Source organism: Xyrauchen texanus, chromosome 37 (assembly GCF_025860055.1).
Source record: "Xyrauchen texanus isolate HMW12.3.18 chromosome 37, RBS_HiC_50CHRs, whole genome shotgun sequence".
Taxonomy (NCBI): domain Eukaryota; kingdom Metazoa; phylum Chordata; class Actinopteri; order Cypriniformes; family Catostomidae; genus Xyrauchen; species Xyrauchen texanus.
This window is the reverse complement of record NC_068312.1, coordinates 24,004,978-24,018,574: the sequence shown is the minus strand read 5'-3', so window position 1 is coordinate 24,018,574 and position 13,597 is coordinate 24,004,978. Positions and strand designations below refer to the sequence as shown.

The 13,597-nt window shown below is 38.4% G+C and overlaps 1 protein-coding gene across 4 annotated transcripts; it reads right to left on the bottom strand.

Moving 5' to 3' along the window:
* Nucleotides 1–62: 62 nt before the first annotated feature.
* On the bottom strand, nucleotides 63–13,345 carry LOC127630794 (RNA-binding protein 15-like). Of its 4 annotated transcripts, XM_052108581.1 has the most exons (5): nucleotides 7,621–13,345; nucleotides 5,286–5,357; nucleotides 4,602–4,700; nucleotides 4,316–4,403; nucleotides 63–208 (listed from the first exon to the last, which is right to left on the bottom strand). In XM_052108581.1, exon 1 carries the CDS (start codon nucleotides 13,215–13,217, stop codon nucleotides 10,653–10,655), a length of 2,565 nt encoding a protein of 854 aa, XP_051964541.1. In that variant the 5' UTR covers nucleotides 13,218–13,345; the 3' UTR covers nucleotides 63–208; nucleotides 4,316–4,403; nucleotides 4,602–4,700; nucleotides 5,286–5,357; nucleotides 7,621–10,652. The 4 variants fall into 4 exon arrangements, with proteins under 4 accessions (XP_051964541.1, XP_051964538.1, XP_051964540.1 ...); XM_052108578.1 differs by having other exon boundaries at nucleotides 4,316–4,700; XM_052108580.1 differs by lacking the exon at nucleotides 63–208 and having other exon boundaries at nucleotides 3,085–4,403.
* Nucleotides 13,346–13,597: the final 252 nt, after the last annotated feature.

Sequence of the window (13,597 nt, the reverse complement as noted above, 5' to 3'; positions counted from 1 at the left end):
AATAAGAATGGATGTTTGTTGAATTTTTTTATATAAATCAAATTGCTACAACAACATGGTAAGCATCCCTACTGCCACTCATGTGTTTTCTCACCTTTAAAGACTATCAGACATTTACAGTTTCAGACCAGCACATAATCATTCTGGCAAGGATCTTTCTTCAGAAAAATCCTCAGATGCTTCCACTGGGATGATGGTATATCCCGGACTGCAGAAGACAATTTACAGACTTTAGCCACAATCTCTGCCACAATTGAAGTTGTATGATGAATGCATTTGCATTATGCAACAAAATATAAAACCAAGTTGGGCTTAATACTGTATAGCACAAAAACTATTTTCAAGATATATATTTAACAAAAAGCAGTTTTCAAATTAAAAATCAATGCAGTAATTGTTAAACATGTATATATATATATATATATATATATGGGACACTTTCTGGATACCAAATTTTATGTACACCTGTGTTTACCCTGCAAGGACACCTGTGTGAACTTGAGGGAGCTGACTTTATACATCCACAAAACAATCACCTTAGTTCTAAGAAAAGGAGTAGCATTTGTTGCATCTGCAAATATTTTGATATTTTGTCTTCCAATTCAAGTAAATGTATACATATTTAAATGTTACTTAAAGGGAAGATTCACCCAAAAATTTAAATTCTCTCATCATTGACGTACATTCATGCCATTCCAGATGTGTATGACTTTCTTTCTTTCTGCTGAACACAAATTAAGGTTTTTAGAAGAATATTTGAGCTTTATAGGTCTATACAATACAAGTGAATGGTTGCCAGAACTTTTGAATCCGGGAATGAACTATCATTTTTTTTGGTTTGTTTAGGGCTGTTTTATACAAACTTTGGATGCATTGGAAAACGATGGCAGCTGCCTTATCAGTTAATGGATTAAAAACAGTGTTTTTGGATGAATGGAACAGTTTATAATGCACCTATATTGATTTCTTTTAACTGCCTTTGATATTTTTGGAGCTTAAAAGTTCTGTCCACCATTCTCCTCATTGTATGGACCTACAGAGCTGAGATATTCTTCTAAAAATACTCCTTTGTGTTCTGCAGAAGAAGGAAAGTCCTACACACCTGGGATGGCATGAAGGTGAATAAATGATGAGTGAATTTTTATTTTGGGGTAAATTATTACTTTAAGTGTCCAAAAAAGTGTTTAAATACTGTTTGGGGGCACTGTGTACTAGAATTGAATAAGGTTCGATTTACATGTATTAATATACAAAAACATGTATTTTGTCAAATGGTGGTTCTATGCAATAAGCCGTTAAAGATGCCTGCAGGGCACTGCTTCCTTTGTCTACATGGTCATGTTTGTTATTTACAAAGTTTAGTACAGAGTGCAGAACTGTATAAGCTAGGGTGCAATGGCTGACAGCAACATGGCTAAACATCTATTGATAAGTTTGCTTTTGTCATTGGTGCACTGATTGGAAGATGTTCTGGGCCAGAATGACAATTTTAATATTCCAGACATGTTCTTTTTTTCTTACTGGTGCCAAATCAAAGTCATATTGTTGTTAACAATGACTAAGTCGGATTGCAGTGGGAAATTTCTAAGTGAAAACTCTGATCAGCCACAACATTAAAACCACTTGCCTAACATTGTGTAGCTCCCCATCGTGCCACCAAAACAGCACAAACCCACATCTCAGAATATCATTCTGAGATGATATTCTTCTCACCACAATTGTACAAAGCAGTTATCTGAGTTACCGTAGACTTTGTCAGTTCGAACCACTCTAGCCATTCTCTATTGATCTCTCTCATCAACAAGACATTTCTGTCCCCAGAACTGCTGCTAACTGGATGTTTTTTGTTTTTGGCACCATTCGGAGTAAATCCTAGAGACTGTTGTGCATGAAAATCCCAAGAGATTAGCATTTACAGAAATACTTAAACCAGCCCATCTGGCACCAACGATCATCCATGCGATTATCTAATCAGCCGACCATGTGGCAGCAGTGCAGTGCATAAAATTATGCATATGAGAGTCAGGAGCTTCAGTTTATGTTCGCATCAAACATCAGATTGGGGGAATAATGTATCAGTGATTTGGGCTGTGGCATGATTGTGTACAATTGTGGTGGGAAGAATAGTTTCTCAGAATTATATTCTGAGATGCGGTTGGCTCTGTTTCGGCAGCATGAGGGGGACCTACACAATATTAGGCAGGTGGTTTTAATGTTGTGGCTGATCAGTGTAAATTCTATTACCAATTAGCCAAAAGTTGAAGAATTAGGTCAGTTGACTTGTGGGTTCACATGTTGTGAACCTGTACTGGAGGCCCTGACAGCAAATGTATATATTGGGAGTTTCCTGTTTTCTATATTTTTGTCAGTTTTATTTTATGTTTTGGTTCAACTGAATAACCTACAGTGAAACTACTGTACATTTATCAGCACTTTTTGCCTTTGTAGGCACTGACTGTGTTAACCAATCCTTTAATGAGAGCCAAAGATGCAACAGAGATTTAGTGTATCAATCTATTCATTATTGTATTTGAACGTCCTCAATATGTACTGTAGACACACATGTACACTAGTGTTCAGACATTGCAATTCTGCCTGATAGAGATGTTCTGTGTAAACTCCTGCCCTCCTGCGGCATAAACTATGTACTACCGCTGGGATTTTGTATCAATTATCCGTGTTTTATAGCGATGCTGTTATACCCAGTTCTTTCATCAACAATGTTGTAATGAAAATCTTTTCTTTTTTCCTTGAATGATGATGAGCAAAACACGCAAAAATGCAACAATTTAACAGAAAACATTCTTGGAAAGCTCCTAATAGAAACCACAAATAATGAGCATGTCTCTGAGCAATTCAGTTATTGTTAACATAAACTAGTTTCAAGACTAGTGATGCTGCCAGAAAGCTTTTTACTATTATCACTTTTGATTTCTCAATAAAGAAATGGTTTAGAAGTAATCTTGTATTTCAGTATTTTTGTATGAAGCAAATTAGTCGTAAACTCAAAAGGTCGCCTTAAGACAATTAAGGGGACACAATAACATTCTCTTAATGCCACTGACAGAGATCTACGCAGCTATTGTACTGTTAGTCAGTGATTATTCACTTTTTTATTTAATTTGATTGTTTTTAACGTTTGTCAAAGGTTTTGGATAATTTTTTGTTGACAATTTCCACAATTGTCACATTTTTCCATGACTGCAATTAAAGCCAGCAGTGGATTTGAATGCCATTCTGTAAAAAACAAAAAAGGTTCTCTTGGCTATAAAGGGCAAATTATGAGAACTCCATGTCTGAACTCCATCAATTATCTTAATTATTGAAAAAAAAAAATATTAGCATAACTTGTATTCTGTAAACCTAAAGCACATTCATTATTCCAACTATTCTTTCATCACAATATTACACAAAGTCAAAGTGGTGTAAAAATATACCTTTATTGAGAACAAATCACATTTTACAAACAACAAAAATTTTTATGCAGCATTCTAATATATATATATATTAGGGCTGTCGATTTAACGCGTTAATTCAGTGCGATACATTTTACAACAAATAACGTGTTAAAAAAATTAACGCAATTAATCGCATGCCCACGGACCATAATAAGGAAGATTCCTGAGTAATGCACGCTTGTAGTACCACCTGTTTACTCCAGAGGGCAGTAAGTGAAATTTCAGCTGTATGAGCAACGTGCAGTTTATACAGTGAAGAAAACAGTGAAGTGACCTAAATATTTTATGTTTATGACGCAACACACCCGAGACGTCTGACGTAGGTGTAAATTGACGGGCACTTAAACAAGCCCTCATAATAAATCTCCAACTGACTGACAAATTCACTTGTGAAATGGATTGCTGTGAACTGTATGCCAATGATTGACTTATGATCAATAATATGGTAGTAAACAATACATTGTATTCTAAAACCACTTTTTGTATTGTCTTATCAATGATGAACTCTTCTGCCACAAGAATGTAATGCACTTTAATTATCTGAATATTTATTTATATATATATATATATACATACAAATATTTTTTAAAATATTTAAAGATAACTATGTATAATTATATATTGATATAAATATGTATAATCATTATATATCGAGTTATTGTTATATGAGGGGCTTTCTCAGCAAATATTTGTATATGCGATTAATAGTGATTAATTAATCGGGACACCATGTAATTCATTCGATTAAAAAATGTAATCGACTGACAGCCCTAATATATATATATATAAATTATCATCATTTGTATTAATACAAACCTACTCAATTCTACTTTGCAAAAAATTTAAATAGCACTTACAGACTGTGAGCTGTGATGTGGTCTGACACGCTGCACTCTTTTCATGATTAATCACTGATGAACGGATAGCTATAATGCAACACATGTTCTGTGGACAAACAAAAAAAATAATAATAATTTAAACGTGTAGGGAAATCTTAAAACTTCATCTCATGTGGGTATCACAACATCTGGCAAAAATCAAAGTTCATTAACAGGCTAATAACTACATGCATAATTAAATATGCTTCTTTTAGTATCTTTGAAGTCTCTGCATGAGAGCAGAGACTTCTAAAAATTAACAAACCGTCTAACAGTTTTATCTGAAGATGACCAACTGTGCTTTTATCACTCAGCAGGACACTCAAATCTGTCAACCGGGAAATGACTCCGATCAGGACATCAGCTGAAAAATAGGCAAATATACTCTGAATATCTGAGTGATGCTCATGGTGGTGGTTGGTGTTCAAGTAAAGGAACCTATTAGAAGATAGGTAATCTATAACTTGAACAACTGAATCCAAGTGACAGACAGAGGTAGAACAGGGTTTTGTTTTTTACAGATCTCTCCTCCTTCATAATGGCTATTAAAATGAACAGTGCAGGTATAATATATTCAGAATGAACTCTTTAAAGAAGAAATTCAAATTTTGTTCAGTTTGGGCATCTGACTAGAATAAAAAAAATAAAATAAAAACTTACGATAAGTAGTATTCTTAATAAGATCAAATGGTTGAAAGCCACTTGTAAGACCTAAAATAGCTTACAGCCATCATGTGGTAGCTTTTGCAGAGGCTATGAGAGACCTAAGCTACAACTAAGAACATTGAGCTAATGTTTTAGACTGTTGGACTTACAGTGGTCTTTTTTTATTACTCAGAGGAGTGGGTAGGGGACAGTGGCAGTGGGTAGGGGACAGTAGCTAGGCTACACAAAGAGATTATGTAAATAAAGCCAGGGGAGGGGCTAGAATGTTACTGTGGAGACCTACAGTTACCAAGTTACCAGGCCCATTCCATAGCATCTGAGAACAAGCCAGTCAGTGAGCACTGTGGTGAAGATACTGTAAGAGATATTATAAATATTAGAGACTACGTCTGTGTGACATGTTCAGAGTGCTATCAGATAACTGATTATTTGCATTATATTTTATTATATTTGAATTATCAATGTTAAAATGAACAAAGTATATATATATATATATATATATATATATATATATATATATATATATATATAAAATAATCAAATAACATGAACCATAAATAGATAACTCTATAATGTCTTGCTTTTAATGTTTGCCTGTGCCCAAGCCCTTTTTGCAGAGAGCAACTGGTCTGACAATTTCCTCACACCTTTGGTCAATAAATGAGTTGAGCTGACCTTTCATAAAATTATAATAAAAAAATGGATAAGGCTATAAAAACAAAAGATGTTAGGCAGAATATTAGGGACAGACAAACCTCAGTCACTGTTCACAGTACAGAAAAAAAGAAATATGCAATTAAAGATAATGTTGACTGACGCTACCTACCTAACATTTACTTAATATATCCTTATGTTTTCCACTGAGCAAAGAAAGTCATACAGGTTTGGAACTAAACGAGGGCGAAAAAATGACAGAATTTTCATTTTTTGGGTGATCTATACCCTTTATGTACAAGCTTGGGCTCTTTATAAAAATCTCACACTGCTCAAACAATACAGGATCCTGTGAGACCCAAACATTAACATCATTGTAATTGTGATAGAGCCCTGATTATGTCTTTAGAACTCAAATAATCCACCCCACTACAGTACTAACAAAGCACAGGAGAAAGTATGTGAGCTGGGGACACTACATCATAAATTAATAAGTAGAATTTATCTGTTACATTTTTTTCTGAATGCTTAAACACGAACAGCGATTCTTGAAGAACTATCTCTGAAACCATTAACTCTTGTAGCCAATGCATTTACCAAGTGTGCCAAACTGAATGCACGTTCTCTCCTTTACACTCAGTTTGTAATTTTATAACACACTTTTTGCTAAACTGTAAACAACTCACTGCTTTACACTTAGTTTACAATTTTTGTAAACATTGATTTCTACATTACTACACTATTTTGTCAATTGCCAATTAATATGTATGACAAAACTTTATTGCAAACTGCTATGCCCTGCACACAGAAAAAGCAAAAACCACAAGTGTTTTTCATTTACACTATCAAAGCATAGTTGGTGCTTCATATGCTTATTCAAATGATGGTTTGTGTGTACTGTATTGACGCAAAAACAATATTTTAAAAGAGTTTGAAGAGTTTTTTCAAGAATTGTTTGCTTTTACAAGAGATGTATAATGTTTTGTTGGTTTGTTGTAAGGTTTTATGGTTAGTGGGTAGAGTTTTGTAAAAATAGCCTATAGTTTCAAAGATAGTGACTAAGCAATCAGATTTCACAATACAGTTATGATTTAGCAATGATTTATCTCCAGTTTTATATCTAGTAAATGCTTTAAATTAGGAATATTACAAATTAATACAAATTAAAGGACACATATGATATTATTTAAAAAGAAAATGTTACTAGCATTCTTTTGAGTTGTTTACAGTGTAACTTGAAATGCTTGAATTATTTGAATACTGCACTGACAGCTGAACTCCTGTATAATCTACAGTGTGCGATACTTCAACTAATGGATACCATCAACTCTTTCATCCACATCTGCAAATATAATGCAGTCAACGGTTGTTCTAGGTTTTATATAGATTTAAAAGAAGTATGTTTATCAATTAATAGTAATTTATCAATTAATTTGTTTACACCACCAGTTGCCTTTCATTTGCTAATTTATGGGGTTAGTTCACCCAAAAACAACTACTTTGTTATATTGTTCTAAGCCCCTGTGACCTTATTACCTCTGTGGAAAACAAAAGGAAATGTTATGCAGAATGTTGAGGACTGACAGGCTCAGCCACCATTAACTTTCATTGTATTGAAAAAGAAAGCTACATTTAAATTGAATGGTGATGGAAGCTGTCAGTCCCTAACAAATGCTGTGTTCCATGAAAAAAAGAAATTCATAAGGCTTTGTAACAACATGAGTGGGTAAATGATTTCATCATTGAATTTTTGGGGGTCGAACTATTCCTTTAAATACTAAATATATTTCTGTATTTTTCTTAAAAAAAAAAAAAAAAACATATACACATAAATATAAAAATTACAACCACTGGTAAAAGTTCAAAACTATTTACTCTGGTGCTTGCTATAAACTTACCTGAATCAGGTAGATTTTGTGTCTAATGCCCCATATGAGGTAAGCCCCAGTATGCCCCCTACTCACCACTAATACCAGAGCACAGGTCTGACTCTGAATCCTCACATCTGCGCTTCAGACACATGAATGAGCAGCATGTAAATTGATGCAGCTGACTGGACTTTTTCCTAGCAATGGAAGAAAGGTGTGTTCATTCTCTTCTGATGAGGCTCCTGGCAAGCGTTCAGATGGGCAGTACAGAAGGAAATGTTTGATTTTCTTTGATGGTTTCTTCAAAACAGGTTCAATTTAACGTGTAATGGTTTTTAAAATTTCTTTCTGAAAGTAAATGTTTAAGTAAACAAAACTATCAAACTCGCTTCAAGACGAACACAATTTTGAAGGCTAAAAATGCTTTTCACTTTTCTAAATCGCTTTCCTCTCTGATCACGGAAATCCTCTTCCTTCAATGATTTTCAATGGAGCAAAACAAACTCAAATCAGAAGAAATCAAAGGATGGAATAAACAAACGCCTGATCCTCTGTGAAATGGAAATCATTGTTATATGGTTTGTTCGGCCTCTATAGTGCTGGCAGTTGTGCTGGCAACGCATAGTGTGAACAGCAGTGTGGCCGGCCATGTTACAGCAAACCTGGATACTTCTGGCTGAGGAAGCTTGAAACAGCAGGAAACAGCCATCATGCCTGTGAGAATTCAATGACCCCAGTGAAGGTACTGAAACCGATATTTCAGTTTAGATGAAGGTCTGCGCAAACATCATCTCTCCACTGACTGCGTTCATCTCCGAGAACCGAACAGAGCTACATTCTCATAGGTTTGCAGAACAGCCCCCTTCTCTCGGATTTGTCTGAGGACTGGGGGCAGCAGAATCCTTGGTTATTTAGCATGTGGGAGGGAGGGGGGACACAAGGGTGGGAAACATAGATCAACAACAACATTGAGCAACAAAAGAGCGCTCTCCCTTTGCTCTCACTGCCATCCCTGATCCCGGGCCGAAAAACAAAGGGGAGAATTTCTCTTTCCTGAGCAGAAACAAGCAATTGAGCAACAATTCCTTCCGAAACACAACCGAAAAAAGCAGCAGCAGGCGTTCTTCAATTCATTTCCAACGAATAAACATTTCTCCCTCAAATGAAACAATTTATTGATAGCGTGATATAATCAAATGAGGGGCCAGTGCACTTTTTGTGTATGTGTACAAACAGCCACGTCAGAGCTGTGCAAGGAGTGTGACCGAATCCTCTTTTCCCCAATCAAGAAATCAGGTAAACACAGCATAAATCAAGAGTGTCATTATTTCCGTTTAAATACGGGAACTGTAAGCACAAAAACAATTACACAAGCAGGTAGATGCTCTCTCTGTGCAAGTACACTAATACTAAATGGAAAGCTCTTCCCCCTGTGCATCCAAAGGGCTCCTGAATCATTTCAAACAATCATTTCTGGTTCCAGCCATGTGAAGTCCACTTGTTGAACGGTCCATTTCCTGTCCTGTGAGGCTGTGACTGAACATGCAGTATGTCCAATAATTCATGTACACAATCAGCTGTTATTATATTGTTAAATCACAAATCAATCAACTTTTAAAACACAATTTAGTAGGTAGAATATAAAAGTCATACATGAAAAGATGTTAGTTATTCATCAGATCAGTACACTGTAATTAGCTAAACAGGCTAAGAACACAAACTCTATTTTTTCAGGAGTTTAGAGAAAGAGCAGACAGTTATTTTAAAACCATTTGAACAATGACACACCCAGGAATGACAACATTGTGTATTATTTCAAACATAACTGGCCTTTCAACTAAAATCATAATTAAATATATGGTCTACATTGTCAACTAAGGCATATCAATAAAAACATTTAGAACTGTCTTACAATTGTACAAAGTTTTGGGGCTTGATTTGTACATATACTTGGCATGTTTAGCTAATTATGGGTGGTGCTGACAAAATCTTACATAAAAGGCCATATACACTTAACATTAATGTGAGAATCCTATTAAAACTTGTTTATAAAGAGACCTTCATTAGAACAGCAGTATTAACATTATCACTGTTAGCTGATTATATCTGGGAAAAATTATGACAGTCCTATTGAAAAAATAAAATTAAAACCACTTTAAGCAGTCAGATTACAATTATTATTATTTTCTGACAATCAATTACCATTTAAACTGAGACATTAAACAATCTCACTTTGAAACCAGATTTTAGCTTCATTCAAAACTCTTTGAAATATAACCCAAAAATGTGAAAACAGTATGTGAGAATAACTTTCTTTAAACACAATTTCTTTGATGTTATGATTTGGTCTATGGAGGGCTATGAAATATCTACTTTACAATCAAAATTTGTTCACAATGTATATTTTTTATGTGATAAGGTAAGTTATGGTGTTAACATGTAGCCTGTTTTCTACTACAAATCAATATAACACTGATGACTTTCTTTTGTCTACATCTTCATTTTTAAGCTGGATAAACCTCTGCAACAGGCTACTACTGTATGGAACACTAGCATCAACATGCAGATCAAGAAGTATTTGTTGTTATTTTTAGTTGCCTACAGGACTACAATATCTACCTATATTACACTATCCATTGCAAAGTGATTGTTCAAAGCATCAAGACACATGAACCAAAGTTGAACCCATTAAATCAGTTCAGTTGATAACCAAATAAATCAACATTCACAGAAATTATTTCGTACAAGATGTTCTGCAGTCTGACTGAAATACATGAAGTATAACTAGTTAGTTGATTCATGACCAATACCAAATTAAAATGTTCCTATTCTAATATGCCCAGTATCGTTCCTTCTTTTATGCAGGGTAAAACTTAACAAAAACTAGACATCTGAATAAACTTGCAACGTAAAACAAACATATTGCCATACAGCAAAATTTTGCTATATGAAAGGGTCTTACAGTTTTTTTTTCTCTCTTTTTTTTTTTTTTTTTTTGTACAGGTTTGGCAGAATAGGTAATAACATATGCCCTTTACTGTGGTACCACTTCTGCTTTACACAGCATGCAGTTAAGAGACATTAAGAGAAGCTTGGAATTAACAATACTTTGGTTTGTGTTATGATTGTTAAGATGCTCCTCGAACTATGATCATGACCAGGAAGTCCTCTTCTGTTTTGGCAAGAGCTTTCGCAGATGAATCTAAGAACTGCTGAGAGAAATCACAGGGCGGAAAAGCGTGCAGGACCCCAGCATTGTCCTTATCTCTACTGGCCCCGACAGGTAAACTGATGACACCAGCGGCATGCTTTTGCTTCAGGTAGGAAACCAAGTTGCGCAGGGGCCTCTGTGTTGATGCTGCTGGGTCCGAAGACGAAGTCTCCTCACAGCTGCCTGGGACGGCCAGAAGAACCGCATACCCAACCGGGCCTGCAACTTTGATGCGGCGAGACACTTCGTCGATCTTGGGCTGGTCGAGGCGAAGGCGTTGTGTGATGCGTAGCTGACTGACCTTGCCGCCTGTACTGCTGTCGATAAGGAGACTGGTGGCAACACTCAGGTCTCCCTCTAGGAGGTGCATGCTAGCTGGGAAGTTGCTGTTCTTCAGGAGTAACATGCCATTCCAGGCCATGCTCAGCTTCCCCCCTGCATCTTGCTTTGAAGGGTTGCTGCCTTTGGAGCTGCCCTCAGTTCGGTCTCTCTTGGAGGCACCTTTGGCTGAATCACCTAATTTGCGTTTTCTCTCTGCTGGACTAGCGGTGATACTGGATTCTGAGAGGCAGCCACTGCTTTTAAGGCGCTTATCGCCGGGGGCTCTGTCCAGGATGCTGCGGCTCTCTCGTGCTGGGGATGCCCGGTCGGCTCTCAAAGGCCGCTCAGAGTCACTGAAACGTCCGTCACGGCTGCTACCCCCTGGGCTGCCCTCTAGGGAGGGCGGTCTGCGACGTCGGGCTGCCCACTCGCTGCTGCTATCAGGAGAGCACTCCAGATGTCTCCCATCCTCCATGAGGCGGCGTTTACGTGCAGGGTCCCTGCCTGACAGCTCCCTCTCCAGAGACCACGCCTCTCGTCGTCGTTCACGTTCTAAGTGTTCAAGGGGCTCAAATGCAGGAGTTCTTACACGTTCCCGAATGGCAGGTGCTGGCCACTCAGCCCCAGCATACAGTTCTCGGTCTCTGAAGTGCAGTGGAGGAGGAGTCCTTTCTCGGACCCTGATGGCCTCAGGGGTGGCACGATGGACGAAAGACTCGGCCACAATTTCATAGTGCTGCAAGGGGAGGGGCTGCAAGAACTGCTGCTGGTAGCGGTGCTCTGTGTCAGCAAAGTCCACCCTCAGCCGTCTATCTGGACCACCGAGAGGAAAACCACGCATGTGCGTGCAGGCTGCCTGAGCGGCATCTAAGCTTTCATACTGAATATAAGCCCAGGTGTCCCCTTTTCTGTAGTCTATAGTCCTAATAGTTCCAAAGCGATCAAATTCCCTTGCTAATGCAGTCAGAGGGACCCACGGTCCAAGACCACCCACCCATAGCCGTGTGGTGGGGGTCGCTTTGCCATATCCAATCTTTATGGGGTTTCGGCCAACAACTTTCCCAGACATGCTTATTTTTGCACGATGGGCCATGTCCAAGTTCTCAAATTTGAGAAAGCCATAGGTGCTGCTTTGGCCACGAGTGGGTCTTTTAATGTCCACCTCAGTGATGGTCCCAAATCTTTCAAATGCCCTCCTCAAATCGTTTTCAGTGACGGTAATATCCAAATTTCCCAGAAACAGTGTGCGGTTGGCTCTCTGATCGTCCTCTGGAGAGATAAAGTCCTCCTCGCGGAAAGGAGCGGCCCTCTCCGCAATGTAAGCAGGCCTTGCCCTTGCTTCATAAAAGGCAAATTCTCTTTCCCTTTCAAGCTCTCTGGGTAAAGGAGGGGGTGGGGGAGGAGGAAGCCGACCGAGCGCTAACTGCTGTAACCTGTAGTCCCTGTAGCCTAGGCCAGTTGGAGAGAGTGGCCTCTGCGTATGCAAATGTCTATGGCCTGCTACGACAGAAAAATGGTCCTTGTCAACTGGAGACCGACTTCTCCTTCTATTTAAATAGACCGCCTCGATTTTCAATGGACGGTCATACAGCACCAAGCGGCCTCGTGCGTGCTTTGCCGCCCTGGCATCATCCGGTCTTCTAAAGTTCACGAATGCAATTCTCTCGTCGTTCACTCGGCTGATTTTAACACTCACGTCACCAAATTTTTTGAATTCGTGGAAAAGCCCATCCTCGATTTCCTCGTCACTCAGCTGGGAGCCGAGCTCGCTGATTTTTAAAGTTTTGTACTCACTTTCGTTGGTGGGAAGCGGAGCGCGCGATTCCCCGCGCGAGTTGCTGCGGGCGGTTGCCTCTAAAGACAGACTCGAGACGTGATTCTTGCTGCTCGAGCTTGCAACAGGGCTGGTGTATCCGTGATTATTTCCAGTCCGACTTGAGACATGTCCGTCAAAATCTCGGCCATCTCGTTTGTCTCCGATCAATCCCCGTCTTGCAGAACCCCCTTCGCTTTTAGATGAACTATTGCCGTTGTTGCTTCCACCACCAGAAATCGATATAACCCCCATTTTCTTACTGGTTGGGTGGCTTCCTCCCCTGTCTCGTATTTCATCCAAGGCCCTTGAACGCTTTTTCGCCGGCGACCGCTCTTTTCCTTTCATGTTAGATATCCTCAAGCTTTGCGCAGCTAACTATAAACTTTTTTAACAATTATACTACCGCGATGTCGGCGAATTTAAGTGAGAAATGTTATTTTTTGTTCAGTTTCCCTGCGGTAAAACAACCGCATTCGCCATCTTGTCAAAGCTAAAACATATCTCGCCCGCCGAATTTGATTGGCTTGAAGGTATGAGAAACGTCAACACTATTGGTTGTCGTGTCTGTCGATCGAGGCTGCCCATACGCCCAGTACACTCAGGCTGGTTAGCTGGTCACTGTTAGCACCTGCTGGTAGATGTTGGATCTACACCATCCGATGGCAAAAAGCAGATTTCTCCTTAAAAAGTCATTCAAAAGTAGCCGTGTTTTATTTCAATATAAA